Source organism: Eleutherodactylus coqui, chromosome 8 (assembly GCF_035609145.1).
Source record: "Eleutherodactylus coqui strain aEleCoq1 chromosome 8, aEleCoq1.hap1, whole genome shotgun sequence".
Lineage (NCBI taxonomy): Eukaryota > Metazoa > Chordata > Amphibia > Anura > Eleutherodactylidae > Eleutherodactylus > Eleutherodactylus coqui.
In genome coordinates this window covers 156,887,659-156,905,462 of record NC_089844.1, presented here as the reverse complement: position 1 = coordinate 156,905,462, position 17,804 = coordinate 156,887,659, and the positions used below count along the sequence as shown (strand labels likewise).

The 17,804-nt window shown below is 45.6% G+C and overlaps 1 protein-coding gene across 1 annotated transcript; it reads right to left on the bottom strand.

Moving 5' to 3' along the window:
• Positions 1 to 863: 863 nt before the first annotated feature.
• On the bottom strand, positions 864 to 2,216 carry LOC136577968 (probable E3 ubiquitin-protein ligase MID2). The gene has a single exon (XM_066577881.1). The coding sequence runs from the start codon at positions 2,214 to 2,216 to the stop codon at positions 864 to 866; it is 1,353 nt and encodes a 450-aa protein (XP_066433978.1).
• Positions 2,217 to 17,804: the final 15,588 nt, after the last annotated feature.

The following is a 17,804-nucleotide window of genomic DNA, read 5'->3' as shown; positions in this document are numbered from 1 at the left end:
AATTGCGGATTTTGTAAGCATTTGATCCGTGGTAATACGTGGATCAATCTAATGAATTGAATTACACAATTCTGCTCACATTAGCCCATTCGCTCGGAAGAATATAGAATACAGCATGTTCTATTTTACCGTGGAATCAGCAACATTCTGATTCAAGATATACAGTTTTTGATCTGGTCCTGCTGAGACTTACAGACCAGTTGTACTACATATTCCATAGACTGTAAATAAAACCCTTAAAGGGGTATTCCGGCCTCTTTCAACTTATGACTTATCCTCTTGATGGCTGGCCCTGACCATAAGAGGAGCATGAAGTGTAATAGAAGTACAGCGCTGCCATTGAGTTCAATTGGAGTAAAGCCAGCTCTCTCACATCCTCACCTGACCCCTGATGATGACGTTTGGCCCTGCTGCACTGACAGAGTGCCAAATGATCAGTTGATAGACGAGTATCCCGAGTGGCAGGTTCCTGTCAATCAACTACTGATGGCCTATCCAAAGGATAGTTCTTCAGTTGTAAAAGCCCGGAATAACCCTTTAAACCTAGTATGACAGACCAAATAAGTTATATTTCACCAACATTGTAAAAGAAATTCTCTCTCGAACTGTATATAGTTAAAAATATTAATAAAAGGGAAAAAAAGTTCCCCACATAGAACATTTAGAGAAAACCCTGAAGCATCTTATAAACCAGGACATAAACTACATAGCAGTGGTAAATACTTATACCATCGTCCTCTCATACGGCCATCGTACCAGTAACCTTGTAGATGTCTTTAAGAGTGTAAAAGTGAAAGAATTCTTCAAAGTGTCGTGTCCCAGAAGCTCCAGTTTCCTGACTGTCAGGTTGCAAGATCTCCCTTCTAACTCTTAATTTTAATGCAGCTGTTGTCGAATACGTAGAACGCAGCATGGAGAGTCTCATAGAAGGTGGCGGTGAAGGTGTACAAGTGTCTTGTAGGGTTCAGCTGATAGAAAGACAGATACCCGTTGTCATAATCGAGGTAGATCCCAATTTCTTTCACTGTGGATTCAGAGATCACTTCATTTTGTATGTTGTTGTGAGAGGCTCCAAGAAATTTTTGGAAAAATAAGGTCCACGACTTCTTGTTGTAGCCAAGAAATGACTCATTATCAGCAATCTTCCTCTCTATGCTCTTGAAGGCCACCCCAACAATCCACCTCTTGGCTTGACTCACATCTACTTCCCAGTAATGTTGCCCAGAGGTGAATTCATTGGTGCTTAAGACTTGACATGATTTAAACCTCTCAGGGCTTTCCGGATACTTCTGTGATGCTGTGGAGTGGGAAGCGGATTTCAGGTCGTTGGAGATGCTGATTTTATTTTGAGCTGTGTTCACATCCAATGTGATCTCTGACTTATTTATATCTGTAAATTGTCGTAAGGCCTTGAGATCCTGCAGGCTCTCCACAAAGTTCAAGAGTCCTGTGTGCAAGATGAGGGAGATAGGGCCCTCATTTACTTTCGTGGATACTTGGATATCAATGTCACCTTCAAAGGCTTTTTGAGAACCCCTACACTTGACCTCCTCATGAGATGTTCCCCTCAGCATTTTCACGGGGTTCTCCATATTGCACATCTCCTCTAGGTGGTTCATCTTTTTTGAGAGCCCATCCTTCTTTTCCTCAAGTTGTTCAATCAAACTATTGACATGGACCATAACTTGCTGCTCCTGCCTGGAAACCTCACTCATAGTCTTGGCCTGAAGAGCCTCCAGCTGTTCACTCATATCTCGAAAAAGGGCAGCCACCCTTTCTGTGACACCCGTAGCCACTCCTTGCATGTTGTCACGCTTCTTTAACAGTCTCTCAAGTTTTTTCTCGTTCTCTTCACTCTCCAAAGCCAAATTGTCCAAGGAATCTTTAATACTTGCCTTTCTCTTCTCAAAGGCATCTTTGAGTGAGTCCACTTTGTGACCACGATGTTCTCCGATGATACAACATGATGCGCAGATACAGGCTCCATCCTTGGAACAGCAGAATTCAATGACCTTATTGTGGATGGAACACATCAAATCCTTGATGAAAGTGGTAGGCTCCACCAAGATGTGCTCTGTAGACTTACTGTGGACCTTTACATGATGTTCGCACAAAGAAGCTTCACAATGCACACATGTTCTAGTGGCGGGCACTGGTGATTGGACGCAGTAGCTACAGCAGATCTTGTCTTTCTTTCCAGATTGAGATGTCTCCATTTTAAACCTCAGATAAGTGGAAAGTGAAATTTGCAGATAAGAATGAAGTCAAGAGTTAAATGAGGATCCCTCAGAGGGGTGAACGGTGCTGCTCTACACTCTGAGCAGGCAATAAAAGGAAAGTCATAGCAACTTGACTTCAAGTTTATGAGCTTCAATTGGAGTCACATGGAGAACAAAGTCCAGATCCTATAACTATAGATGTAGGCGTAGATTTAACAACTGTTATCTATCTATCTATCTATCTGGCATATTTACTTAGATCGGCACTTTATAAGCCAATCTAATTAAACTTTGGGCCACAGTAAGTACGAAAAATGTATTAGGAGGTGCAAACCTCTTAATGCATTTGTGGCATTTGGCGGCACCTCTGTGCGTTAGACTGAAACCTATGGCAGATATCAAATGGCATAGGTTTCAGCTATAATTTCCGCCTGTTTTTGGCACAAAGTATAGTAAACCTGATGGGCTGTATGTAGCCGTTTCCTCTAATGATAGGCCTTATCAACTCTTGGAAAAGTGACAGGCAAGCATAATCAATCAGAAAGTCACAATTAGTGCCAAATCAATAGTTTACACCCCCGCATTGCAGCCGTTGGCGTGAGTGTGGTCTATATAATATTTAATTGCTTTCTTGTTTCCAAGTCTTTTATACCTTTATTGCTAAGATCTCTGCTTTCTGCACACGTTTCCTCATTAGTTTATGTCCAGCAGGAATTTTCATGCTTATGCTTTGTACAATCATTACTTTCTCAATGTACATTGCTCTATTCAGTTGGTTTATGAACAGAATCCCATAACGACAGTGAAGACTGACACATTGCCATAGCAGTAGGGGGGCAGCAGAAGACAATGTAACCTTGCACAACATTTCAGATTTTAGAAATTCAATCTGTACAGCTACCTTAGTGGAAACATCAATGTAAGGTGATCAGATTTTCCCGGGGTCAAAGCGGGACAGAGGGGTGTGGTCAGGGGCGGGGCTTATAATGACGTATGATTTTACCTCCATTGTTATAAAAAGTACAGCGTCATTAAAAAAAAGACAGGAAGCAACATCCGCAGCATTTCCACATTCTAAAAAAACCAGACAAAATACGTACCATTGGTGCGGACCTTGACTGGAATGTAGCCGCGTACCCGCAGTTGATTTCATACTGTGCGGCGCTCCCCCTCCTCCGAGGGCTTCCTGCTGTCAGAGCTCCCCAGCTTCCAGTTCCCAGCATCCTCTAGTGACCCCACCTGACCAGCAGCGCCGCAACTGATCAGGCCACTCGGAATCAGACGCCGGGAGCGCTGACAGCAGAAAGCCCTCGGAGGAGGTGATGGGGAATCCAGTAGTATGACATCAGCTGCGAGTACACGGCTAATTACCAGTCAAAATCCGCACCAATGGTACAGATTTTGACTGGTTTTTGGATGCAGAATTTGCTACAGAAATTTCTGCTGTGGACATTCTGCAGCATTTCCACCACGTGTGAATATACCCTAAGTCAGCTATAGGTATGCTGCCATGTGCAGAGTGGCCTCAGTAGTATTAATGTTACCTATATTGCCCCCAATAGTAATAGTGACTTCTATACCAGCCCCAGTAGTAAAAGTGTACCTTATCTGCCCCAATAATAATAGTGACCCCCATAGTAGTCTCAGTAGTAATAGTGACCCCCACAGAAGCTCCAGTAGTAATAGTGACCCCTATATTAGCCTCAATAGTAATAGTAACCCCCACAGTGGCTTCAACAGTAATAGTGACCCCCACAGTGGCCTCAGTAATAATAGTGATCTCCACAGTGGCCTCAGTAGTAACAGTGACCCCTATATCGGCCTCAACAGTATTAGTAACCCCCACAGTGGCCTCAGTAGTAATAGTGTCCCCCATAGTGTCCTCAGTAGTAGTAGTATTACTACTGGGGCTGATATAGGGGACGCTATTACTGACGGGGTTCTTAGGCATCACTCACACAGGCGTGTGTGTATCACGTATTACACGCAGAAATTACACACTACACAGCAAATACGCAAAAAAAGGAGATGAGAATGAACCCATTTAAATTTATGGGTTCTCTTCTCTGCATATTGTGTGCCAAGTTTTGCGCACGTAAATATGCCGATATAAAACCGTTATAATACACACATGAAAAAAAACGCAGGTGTGAGTGGCTTATAAATCAATTGGCTTTTTACATGTGTGAAAAATACATGCATAATACACGGGCGACATACGCTTGTGTGAGTGAGCCCTTGATATTTATGGATGATTTCATTTGTTGCAAAAAAGGATCTGCCATAAAATCTGTAGTTGCAAACCCGCAGCAACCTCCCGGCAAATCTACTTCAAAATCCACATATAAGACATTCAGATTTTGTGGTGGACTTGTCCATGGCGTTCTTTTTCGCCACATGTGACTCTTCCCTGTTTCATATGTGGGAGGGGGCTGGCTTCTGCTCATAGGACCACCATTCTCTCAATAAGTGAGGCTCCCATGTCCTCTTAACAAGGCATTCATTTATAACACATGGATATCCCTTTAACCAGTGTGACAAAGTTGCAGGATGGTGGTTCACAGACCATCAATCAAGTTGCTCAAAAGTGAAGCTCAATTTTTAATAACTTTTGTCTGGCAGATGGAGCACAAAATGCCTTCATCCAGAGGCGTAATTTGAAGCTCCTGGGCCTCAATGCAAAGCCTGTAACAGGGCCCCCAGTTGTAATGCTTTATTCATAGTATTGGGCTCCCTATATGGAGAAGAGAGGCCTAAGGCTCCAGTCCTGGGTGCAACCATATCCCCTATAGTTACCCCCCCCCCTGCCTTCATCCTTTGTGATCCCTGGTGGACTAGAGACAGGCAGCCAGAAGATCCTACCTGCTGAGGGCTCCCATGGTCATCAAGAGGTGCAAATGAGTAGATCAAGGTTAGTGATTATTGGCTCAGTTCTAGAGATGAGCGAGCGTACTCGGAAAAGCACTACTCGCTCGAGTAATTTGCTTTATCCGAGTATCGCTGTGCTCGTCCCTGAAGATTCGGGTGCCGCTGCGGCTGACAGGTGAGTCGCAGCGGGGAGCAGGGGAGAGCGGGCGGGAGAGAGGGAGAGAAAGATCTTACCTCCGTTCCTCCCCGCTCTCCCCTGCAGCTCCCCGCTCCGTGCCGGCACCCGAATCTTCAGGGACGAGCACAGCGATACTCGGATAAAGCAAATTACTCGAGCGAGTAGTGCTTTTCCGAGTACGCTCGCTCATCCCTACTCAGTTCCCTACCTTTCCATGCATTGCACATACTGAATAGTACAGGGCATGCTGGTGCTTGTGGTCAATATCACAAGCAAATTGGGGATCCTACTTGTTGATCAGCTTCAATACCAGATATGGTAATGCGGCAGATGTTTGTGATAACTGAGTTGTGTGATGTTCTGGGAAGAGTCCTTTTGAAGAACCCCGAGACTCTTATAAGGAACTGATGGAGAGACAGATAAGAACAGCAGCTGCAAGGTGTAAGGCTGCAGGTAAGACCTGAAAATGATCACCTAGAATTCTGAGTTAAAGGGATATTCCCAAGATTGAATTTTATTACCAATGCCCTGGATAAGTGATAAAAATCTGATTGGTGAGGGTCTCACTGTTGAGCCCCCCACAGATCCTAAGAAGGGAGGTGCCGCATCGCGCTCTCCTCCTCTTGCAATGAGGGGAATCTTGTATGGAACGCTGGACAAGCATGCAGTGTCTCCATTCAGTCCCAATGACACTGCTGGAGATAGTCCTGTATAAGCGCTCCACTATTTCAGGCAGTCCCATTAAGACTAATGGAGTGGCACCGCATTGGCTTGGCCACCGCTTCATACAAACTCCTCCTTGTGGGCGTGCAATGAGTAAGAGAAGAGGACAGGATTGGTGACATCTCAGTGGTGACACCTTCACCAATCCGACTTTTATCACCTATCCTGTGGATAAAGGTCCATTTTAGGACCCTTTTACGTGGCCCGATCATCCTTCAGATTCTTGCTGATCGTTCACTGTAAATACCGGCAGCGACTAAACGACAAATAATAATTCGTTTGTCCTTCGGATCACGCAGGCATATAAATCAAACAACGAGTGGCCCTTGTGAACAGGGAGTTGTCCATCTATGAGCGACGGCCTGCTTACTGTGAATGGAGACAGGTGGCCAGAAGCGATTCCCGACCGGCTCCACCTCCATTCCCTGAGCGATCCTCACTCCTCTGTGAAAGAATGGGAGCAATTAGACAGCTGAAAACAGTGGATTTGAAGGGAACCTGTCAGGTCCTACTAGCAGCAGAAACTAAGTTTAGTGGTTCATAGCGCAGGGGCTGCTGAGTTCGGGGTTTTTCTTTTGATACTCCCCTTTCTCTGTATTTCTTCGCTGTCCTCCCGGGAAGCCGGCGCTTGGTGCATACAACTGACGTATCTCTTCATTCAGTGCCTGCGCATCATACACTCCTCTATTGTCCTCTTTGTGGGGCTCATAGGACCTGACACATTCTCTAAAAACTAGGAATATTTGCCATTTAAAGGGGTATTCCATAAATCGGGTATTGATAACCTATCCTCAGGATAGGTCATCAATATCTAATTGGCAGAGGTCAGCTACCCAGGAACCCACTGAGCAAATCTTTAAAGAGGCTGTAGCCTTGTCTCAAGACAGTGACATCACATTCATTAATCACACGGCCTGACAGCAGCTCAGTCCCTTTGAAGTGAATGAAAATTAGCTGTTATACCAGGTATCGCCACTATGCAATGTATGGCTCTGTGCCTGGCTGTAGTGGAGAGGCCGTAATACTCATCACAGCTGATGGACGGGGGTCCTGGGCGGAAGACCCCATCCTGAGGATAGGTTATCAATATCTAAGTCCTTGAATATACCTTTAAGAATCTAGGAAAGTTGGGGAGCAGCAATAGTAGCCAAATTGTCACCTAGCTTTCCCAGAAAATTAGATGAGAAAAGGCTGAACTAAAGTCCCATTTAGACACAACGATTATCGCTCAAAATCCATCTTTTGAGCGATAATCATTGTGTTTAAACAGGCAGCCATCGTGCACTGTTCGTGCACTATTCGTTCATCGTTGACTTTTAGCAAGCTAAAAGTCAGCAATGAGCCTTATCAGCGCCGTGCACTGAGTTCTCAGCGGGATACCGGCCGATGGCATACTTTCAGCTGGTATCCCGCATGGAGCTCTCAGCGATAGCTCAGAGAACAAAGCAGCTCCTGCTGTTCTCCGCGCTGTCAGCTCAATGGGATACCGCTGACAGCTCAGAGAACAAAGCAGCTGTTTGCATATACAAAGCAGCTGCTCTTCTCGGAACTGTTAGCAGTATCCCGCTCCACCTGCATTTACCTCTTAAGTAGTTAATTAGCTACTTAAAGGTTTATGCAAAGATGATCGCTCAAAACTGTAACTCCAACTGTTGTTTGAGCGATCATCTTTCCGTGTAAATGGGCCTTAAGTAGGAGAAAGAAGAAAACGAAAGGATGATTGTTTTTAATGCGGACCCCACAATTTGTCTTCTACTACTAAGAAGCCCCATTCAAATGTCATGCAGTTATGTAGCAAATTTAACTTGACACAACTTGACACAATGTATTCACAAGAAGATAGAATAGATAACTAACACACAGGAGCTCTTAGTAATTACTCGTCCTCCGAGATCCCGCAGGTGGAGAAGCTTTTACTCCCGCGTGGGTCGCTCTGCATCACTTCATCACTTTTGTTTTTCTTCTTCCGCTAATGAATTGATCTCAGCAGAGATTTCCTCAGTGATTTCCCCGGCTTACATTTGATTGTGTCGCTTGAGGGATTATTAGTGTCTCCCGCGACGACTCAGGCTTTGTTTCCAGAACTTTGGTTACTAATGATGTAATCACCATGTTACAGGGGAAAGATGAAAGTGAATATCATGATGAGATGTATTGATGTACTGTATAATACATATATACTATATCTATACATATATTAGCAGCTGGTATTGTGTAGGATCCTGAATTCTATTAACCTCATAATGACACGGCCTATTTTGGCCATAAGGATGTGACGATTTTTTCTGTATTTTCAACTCCACATTTCAAAAGCCATCATTTTTTTGTTTTTCCGTCGACATGGCCTTTTCATGGTTTGTTTTTTGCGTAGTGATCTGTGGTTTATATCAGTACAATTTTTGTGTACATATAATGAATGTATTGTATCAGTTTCATTAAATTTTTTGGAGTGCAAGGAGAGAAAACACATCACTTCCGCCATTGTTTTTTGTAAAATCTTTAGTCATGCCGCATAAATGACACAGTACAGTTTTTCTGCTGGTTTGTACGATAATGATGATACCAAAACCTAGATTTTTGTAGTCACCGTAAAACCTCTTTCGTTTATTGGGGGCACAGGTTGACCATGGGTATGTAGCAATTGCTGATTGGAGATGGACACTAAGTGGAAAACTAGTTGGCTCCTCCCACATGCTATATACACCCTGCATGTTCTCAGATATTCAGTTTTGTACGCAAGCAGTAGGAGTGACCCCATGGGGCTTAATGTGATAGTGAATAAACAAACTTAGGAAGGCACCAGTTTGGTAATAAAAAGTAACTCCAACCAGGAAAAAACCAAAGCACAACAAATAAAGACCCTTATCGGGTGGGTGCTGTGTCCCACAATGAATGAAATGAGAAGAAGATCTAGGTTTCTCGTTTGTATTATTGGGGGACACAGTTTGACCATGGGACATCCCAGAGCAGTCCACTGGGGTGGGAGAACCTGCCTAAGATCTCTGAAAATGGTCCCTAGACATTGGGAAAATCGTCTAGCTGAGGGTGGTGTCTGCAGATGCAATAGTTTGCACCTGGTAAAATTTTGAAAATGTATGCAGCGATGACCAAGTCACAGCCTTACAAACCATGGCAGCAGAGGCCCCATTTTGCATTGCCCACAAGGCCCCCAATGCCCAAGTGGAGTGAGCCGTGATGTGAAATGGCAGAATCTCACCCATGGCCTGATATGCCTCTACCACTTCAGAGCATATCCAACGTGATATGGCCTCCTTTGATGCGGCGAGACTACCTCTTGGCCCATTCAGCACCACAAACAGAGATCCATAGCTCTTCAGGTCAGCCGTCCTCGATAAATAAATTTTCAGTGCCCGCACCAGATCTAACTTATGCAGGGCCTGTTCCTCTGTGTGAATCGCATCGGGGAAAAAAGATGGTAGAACAATATCCTCATTAAGGTGAAAGTCTGAAACCACCTTCGGCAAAAAAGATGAGTTCAGCATAGCACAACCTTGTCCTGGTGAAACACCGTGAAAGGTGGCTCAGAAGAAAGGGCTGCAAGTTCAGAAACCCAACATAAAGAGATGATTGCTACCAATAGGGTCACCTTGAGGGTCAAAAAAAGCATGGATATTGATTCTAATAGTTCGAATGGATGTGACTGTAATGCAGCTAACACAAGATTAAAGGGGTTGACCCGCGCCGAAACGGGTTTGTTTTTTTTTTCAACCCCCCCCCCTGTTCGGCGCAAGACAACCCCGATGCAGGGGTTAAAAAAGAACACCGGACAGCGCTTACCTGAATCCCCGCGCTCCGGTGACTTCTTACTTACCCGGTGAAGATGGCTGCCGGCATCTTCTCCCTCGGTGGACCGCAGGGCTTCTGTGCGGCCCATTGCCGATTCCAGCCTCCTGATTGGCTGGAATCGGCACGTGACGGGGCGGAGCTACACGGAGCCCCATTCAGAAAAGCAGAAGACCCGGACTGCGCAAGCGCGTCTAATTTGGCCATTAGACGGCGAAAATTAGACGGCAACCATGGAGACGAGGACGCCAGCAACGGAACAGGTAAGTGAATAACTTTTGATAACTTCTGTATGGCTCATAATTAATGCACAATGTACATTACAAAGTGCATTAATATGGCCATACAGAAGTGTATAGACCCACTTGCTGCCGCGGGAAAACCCCTTTAAGTTCCCACGGTGGAATGGGAGACCGAAAAGGTGGGCCAGTGTGCACCACACCCTGCAAAAAGGTACGTCCATCCACCTTGGATGTCAACGGATGTAGAAAAAAAATAGATAGGGCAAGCACCTGTCCCTGCAATGAGCTAAGGCTCAAGCCCAGGTCCAGAACCTCCTATAAAAATGACAGGAGGGAAGACAAAGAAAAATTAAAGGGGTGCAGGTTATGACCTTCAGTCCAATGAAAATAACTCCTCCAGACCCGATAATAGACTTGGGAGGATTAGGGCTTTCAAGCTTTTATAATTGTGTGAATTACCGACTTGGAGAAACCACGGTTTTTCAGCACCCCGGTCTCAACCGGCAAGCCGTCAAATTAAGTCAAGGTAAATTAAGATGGAAAAGAGGGACCTATGAGAGTAGGTCAACTCGGGGTGGAAGGTGCCGAGGTGCGTTGTCCAGCAGCTCGGTGAGATCTGAATACCATGCATGCTGGGGGTAATCTGGAGCCACAAGAATAACTGGGCGACCCTCCAAATTGGAGCAAAATCAATGGAAAGGCAGAAACACTGGTAGCTTGTGATTGAACCTGGATGCCATTAGATCAATATCTGGGCTGCCCCACTTCTTACAAATTGCTTGGAAAACTTCCACATGCAGTTCCAATTCCCTGGGTCGACATTCTTCAATTAAGGAAGTCAGCCACCCTATTGTCTACCCCGGGAATGTGAACTACCGAGAGAGCAAATAGGTAAGCCTCGGCCCAGTTGAGGATCTTGGCCACTTCTGCCATAACACTTGCATTGTAGGTTCCCCCTTGGTAGTTTACGTATGCCACCGCTGTGGAATGGTGCATATGAATTTGTACTGGCTGACCCTCCAACTGAGGGGCAAAATAGCGGAGGAAACAAAGAATAGCTCGCAGCTCCAGGATTTTTATGGGAAGCGCAGATTCCGGTGCAGCCCACGTCCCCTGGGATGACCAACACTGCCGTGTTCCCCTCAACCTGAAAGGCTGGCATCTGTTGTCAATTCCTGCCACAGAAGAGCCCTGAAGAGGTGTCCCTGCCAGATCTGGGGTGTACACAACCACCACCGAAGGGAATTCTGAATCCAATTGGGAGCCCGAACCCTCCGGTACAGGGAAGCTTTTGTCCTGCCCCACTTGGAAAGAATGAACCACTGCAATGTCCATGTATGGACTTGGCCAAAGAGCACCGCCTCGTATGTGGCGAACAGCAGCCTAAGCACATTCATACAATGTCATAGAGTTATGGGACTGTTTGTCATCAGGGAGTGCGCCCAGATCTGAAGCTGACGCAACTTTGTTGGTGGAAGATGAACTCGGGCCTGGTCCTTGTTGAACTCTTAGGGAAGATTTGTGGTAGTTGACTATCCACCTGAAACTGGACAAAGTGTTTAGGGTGATATGCAAGCTCTCCAGATTGTCTGAGTGAGACGGGATCTTTAGTAAGATATCATCTAGGTGTGGGATGGCCACTACTCCTCTAAAGTGCAGAAGGGCCATCACCGTGGCCAGAACCTTGGTGAAGACCCGAGGGGCAGTGGCCAATCCAAAGGGAAGTGCTACAAACTGGTAATGTTGCGTGTGCACCGCAAACCTGAAGAAGTGCTGACGCGCTTGATGGATAGAAATATGGAGGTAAGCATCCTTGATATCTATGAATGCCAGAAACTCCCCTTGTTCCATTGATGCCACCACTTCTATGAGGGATTCCATGCGAAAGGGTCTGACCCTTACATACCTATTTAGACCTTTGAGATCTAATACTAGAAATACTGATCCATCTTTTTTGGCGGTCATAAACATGTTCGAGTAAAATTCCTCGAAATGTTGGTGATCCGGGTCAGGGATTGTTATGCCCTGCTGCAGCAACATGTGAATTGCCAGAGAAAAGGCCTCGGCCTCGCGTGGTGTACCTGGTTTTCTTGACACAAAAAACTGGTTTGGGGGCTGGGTCATGAACTCGAATGAATAGTTGGACTAAATGACCTATTGTACCCAGGAATGCAAAATCTGGAACAGCAAATTTCCCTGAACAGGGATAGGCGACCCTCCCACCCTGGTAGAAATGGAAGGGGGCAGCCCGTAAAACAGACCTGGCTTGAGTTGTCTCTGGGGCGCAAACCTGTCGGCCCCAGGAGGGATGACGCTTGAGAGAAGGACCCTGCCTGCAATCCTGCAACACTGAGTTGCCTTCTGAGACCTGAGGGCTTAGCCGGCAAAAAGAGGGAAAACTTGACCACCTGCGCTGGACAGTTCTTGACCCCCTTGGCCTATTTTGGGGCAGAAGTAAACTTATGCCCCCTGTTGCATCAATTATGATTTCATCCAATTTAGCCCCAAAGAGTCTGGACTCTGCAAAGGGCAGGCCAAAAAGGTTTTTTTAAATGAATCATTTCAGCCAGAGAGTGTGACATGTAGCGACCGAGGCTGCAGACTCGCGGGATAAGAGTTTGTGCTATCTAGGGAAGCCTCACAAATGAACTTCCCAGCCTGGCCTATTTGGGGAGCCACATTGCCAAGTTCCCGGGCCCTGGTTATACACCTGAAGCACCTCTGTGATAGCCAAAATTAAGCCGTCCGCCGTGGAGCAGAGCTCAGAAACCAGTTCTGCCTCCATGTCCAATACAGAGGAGGACTTGGAAAACCGCTCCTCTGCCCAACTACTACTGCTTAGGAACCCCTGTGGCTGAGCTGCTGGCATGGATTGCGAGGATAAAGCTAGAGAGTCTTGTCTTGAAAGAGAGCATCTGTGTCTTTTAGATGGTCTACCGCATGACGGGCCCTGCCGCTGAAAGCCCTCCTCGTCAGAGACTGTTCCAATCTTTCCAGGATCAACACGGAGGCCCTCGACAGGTTTGACCCCGCCTGAGACAAGGGGGGACCAGCCATTCTGGCTCATTGACCTGCAAGGGCCGCATGGAAAAGAGACTGATGCTGCCTCAGCCAACACCTGCCATGACTGTCTGCAGTTCCCACAAAACTACTCCACTTGACCACCAGGAAATTTGGACTTACGTTGGGAACCTGAATAGACTGTAGCCTTGCCCCTTGGGGCCTCTCTAGTGTCAGACATTTTTTAGCCAAGAGCAGGGAGAACAATAGTGGAGATACAGCCAAGTCGCTATCACTCATACAGCCCGTGTTCCCCAAACTGGACCGTGAATGCCCGGAGCAAAACCGATGCTCAGATTGGTGTTTCCAGAACAGATAACCTGAAGGACGCTGGTGGAGCTGCGCATAGGATGAGAAAGAGAGGGAAAGGGGTGTTACTCCCCACCGGAGCACCCAGCCAGGACTCTTTGGATGCCACCCATGACATCAGGCCATTAGCAGGAGCCCTCCCGTGACCCAAACGTGACTCCTCCCATGACCCGGAAGTGACTTCTCCTGTGACCCTGAAGTGACTGTGTCCAGAGCCGCCGGCCCGCTTCCAGCCTCATGGAACCAGGGATCTTGCCTTGAGGAACATGTGCCTGCCAGGACTGCCGAGGAAGCCAAGCAACCCCCGCCAAGGTGAGTGCACTGAGTGGACCAGAGGAAAAGCCTTGCACAGGGTGGGACTCAGGTGGAAGTGCTATAGGGGCCACAGTGGGGGGTGGGGAGTCACAGGGAGTAGGTGCCGCTAGTGTTGCCTACTTACCTGTCTTCCTCCCCTTTTAAGATAGCAAAATACGGGTTCTCCCTGCTTCCAGCAAGATCCAGTTACCCACTCCCTATGATCCCCAGGTTGAGGGAGGGGTGGCTCCAGGAGGACCCTATAGCTGGCGGGTTACATGCTAGAACCCAGCTGTGCCAACTTACTTTCAAAGACAGGGCAGGCAACAGACAGGAATCTGCTGCCTGTTTTCCCTCTTTGTGTGGGGGTAGAGTGGAGAGTAATACTACTCTGCTGACCTCTTCTGAGTGGCCCAGGTGGACCGCCGCCCACTTGTCCATCTCTTACAGACACTAAGTTAAAAACTGATCAGAGTTCCTGCAGGGGGTATATAGCAAGTGGGAGGAGCCAACCTGTTTTAACACTTAGTGTCCATATCCAATCAGCAGTTTCTATATACCCACGGTTAAGCTGTGTCCCCCCAATGATATGAATGAGAAATTATTATTTTTGGGGGCTTTTCATTTCTGCACAATAGCAGCCCTTTTTTGGATTTTTTAAATTTTTTTTTAAATCGTTGCATTCAAAAATTCTTATTTTTCCAAAATGTGACTGTTCCCAGGAAGAGAAACCAAGTAATCTTGTAGATATGATACCTTTTAGTGGCTAATAAAAATACATGATGTTAATGCAAGCTTTCGAACCCATGCATGGTACTGCTTCAGGCTTAAATGAAATAGATCTGAAGAAGCATGCATATTTATACACACTTACTTATGACAAGGCACAGACATGGATGTGATTAATTTACACTTAAAAGAATACTACAATAAAAATACAAACATCCCTTAATAGTCACTGATAAAGATGCAAGCGTACTAATGGTCCCTGAATTAGTGTTAGGGGGTCACCAGTTCAGCACTGTTATCTGTGGTATAGATGTCTCATGCTTCCCAGTCACATATGAACCCTCTTGAAAAATTTAACCCTCTGTTGAAAGTGTCAAAAGTTATTAAAAATTTATATTCCCAAATTCTTCTATGTGATTTGAAACTGCATTTCAGTATAATAACTTTCATGTATTCTATGTTGTGTCCGTGACTAGTAATTCTGTCTTTCTCTGTTTAATTGTGTGGCAATGAGACCTCATCAAGTTTTTGTCCTGTTTCTTCGACATTAAGGCCCCTAATTGGACATTTACTGCACAGGATCAGGTACACAACATCAGACGTGGAACATGTGAATGTTCCCGGGATCTTATAGTCCTGCTGTGTGTGGTGGATTTTTATCCTGTCCGCGGTCAGTACATGCGAGCAGGTCTTGCAGCTCCTATACCTTGCAGGGATAAGTTCCTTTTTGTGTGTCAGAGGGCAATGCACTCTTGACTATAAAGTTCCTAAAATTTGGGGGTTGCTTGTAACACAGAAGCGGAGGGTTCGGTAATATGGTTCTCAGACGGTCATCCTTGTGTAGGGTATGGTGGAGTTTCTTTGCGGTTTTCCTTAGTACCTCTAGCTGTGAATTGTAGGTCGCTACTAGAGGTACAAGATCGTTTACTTCCTTCTCTGTGTATTGGAGTAGTTGATTTCTGGGTGTCCTGGTGGCTCTGATGATTTGCTCATCAATTGAGTTGGGATGGTAGCCCTGATTTATAAATGTCCTTTTAAGATGGTATAAATGTTCCTCTCTGTCTGTTGGGTTGGAGCAGATCTGGTTGTATCTGATGGCCTGGCTGTAGACTATAGACTTTTTGATGTGTTTAGGACGGGAACTGTCCCATCCGAGGTATGCGGGCCAATCAATCAGATTCCGGTATAGGGATGTCTGTATTGAGTTGTTTAAAATTTATATGGTGGTGTCCAAAAAGTTGATTTCTGTATGCGAGTAGCTTAATGTCAGGTTTATGGTGGGGTGGAGTGCATTGAATCTCTCTTGGAATTTTATTAGCTCTTGTCCGGTGTTGGTCTAGATGATTATGATGTCATCAATGTGGCAGAAGTAGGCCAATGGTTTGCTGGAGCAGAAGGCCAGAAAGTCACTCTCCAGTTTTGCCATGAAAAGATTGGCATATTGTGGTGCCATTTTACTGCCAGTGGCGATTCCGGTGAGTTGCAGGAATATCACTTTGCCAAAGGAGAAATAATTGTGTGTGAGGATGAATCTTGTGAGTTGTAACACGGATTCAAAGGCAACTCCATTAGCCTGAAGGTTTACTTGGCAGGCGGTCAGCCCATCTTCATGTGGAATGTTGGAATATAAGGATTTCACATCCATGGTGGCCAGGATGGCACCATCGTGGGTGGGGGGACCTATGGTTGATAGTTTGTTCAGTAGGTCCGTGGTGTCCTGCAAGTAGCTGGTTGTATTCTTTGCCTGTGGTTTGAGGACATCTTCTACCCATCCTGAGATTCCTTCAGTGAGGATTCCCACACCTGAGATAATTGGCTTCCCTGGGTTGACAGCTTTGTGTAGTTTTGGAAGCATGTAGAAAGTTCCAACCCTGGGGTTTTCTGGTATCAAGTCCAAAGTTTGTGGAGCTCACAGATAGGCTTCTGACGACCCTTCTCAATTCTCTTGAATTCTCTCTTTTTGAGTCGGGTCTTGATCCATTTTGGTGTAGTTTCTGGTGTCCATCAGCTGTCTGTCTGATGTGTTCATAAGGACTATAGCACCACCCTTATCTGCAGGCTTAATGGTGATCTACTTGTTGCTCTTAAGTGCATAGATGGACCTTCTTTCCTGCATATTAATATTAAATGCTTCTCTTCTCTGCTTGTCCAGTATAGTAGACTGCACCACGTGGCTAAAGGAGTCTACATATTTGTCCAAAGTGGGACTGCGGCCAAGAGGGGGTGTCCAATCAGGCTTCTTCTTGCTCCCTAGTTTCTTCTGTGTTTGGGTGCTTGAAAGTCCTGTCTCCTCATGGAAGAACTCTTTCAGTCTTAGTTATTTTTCCATGGACGGAGCTCTTTGAGGGCTTATTTTTACATGAAGAGCTGTAGTTTGTATTGGTACCATTTTGGGGTATATATGTTTTTTTATTCCCTTTATTGTGTTTTCTGGGTGGCAAAATGAACAAAATAAGCATTTTCCATCCATTTTTTAGGGGTGTTTTTAAAGATTTTTTTCCTGTGCAGGATAAATAGTGTTTAATTAATTGCACAAGTTGTTATGGATACGATGACACCAAATATGTGGCATTTTATACAAATGGGAAAGTGTGCAAAAAAAGATATGTGTTTTTTACACTATTTTTGTTTTTTACATTTTATTATGTCCCTGTCGGGAGCTTGAAACATAAAAGCTATGATGGCTATAATAATACATTGCAGCACTTCTATACTGCAATGCCTTATCGCTTAAAATAGCGATCATAGGTCATGGCAGGCCTGGACACCAGTATCTGGCATCCTGTCTCAATGGCAACCCATCTGTCCTCTGCAATTACATTGTGGAGGGCCGATGACATCACAGATGAAGCGCCCTCCCTCTGTGAACACTTTACATGCCGCGATGTACATTGATTGCAGCATGTAGGGGGTTAACAGAAGGGATTGCTGTTGTCATTGATCCCCACTGTTGTGCTACCTACCACCCTGCCAGGGTGTAATTTTAGGTTCTGTGGCATTAAGGGGTTAAAGGGAACCTGCCATCATGTTTGAACCCCATAATGTTCGTTATCGGGTTCAAGCGTAAGAAAACAGGGAGCCCAGGGAGCTGTGTTTGATACTGACTGCCCCTTTTTCTGCGCTCTTCAGCCACACTCTGCCATAGAGATGAATGGGAGAGTGCATGCACAGAGCTGGCTGTAGAGAGTCACACTGTGTGTGTGTGACAACTTCACAGGGACACAACACTAGAATGGGGTGCCCAGTGAGTATGAAATACAGCTCCCCATTCCTCCATATATAAGCCCCATGATGTATTTTATTGGGCTCAAACTTGATGACTGGTTGTCTTTAGGAATATCAGAAAATACCAAGGAGGCCTCAAACACAGTGCATTGA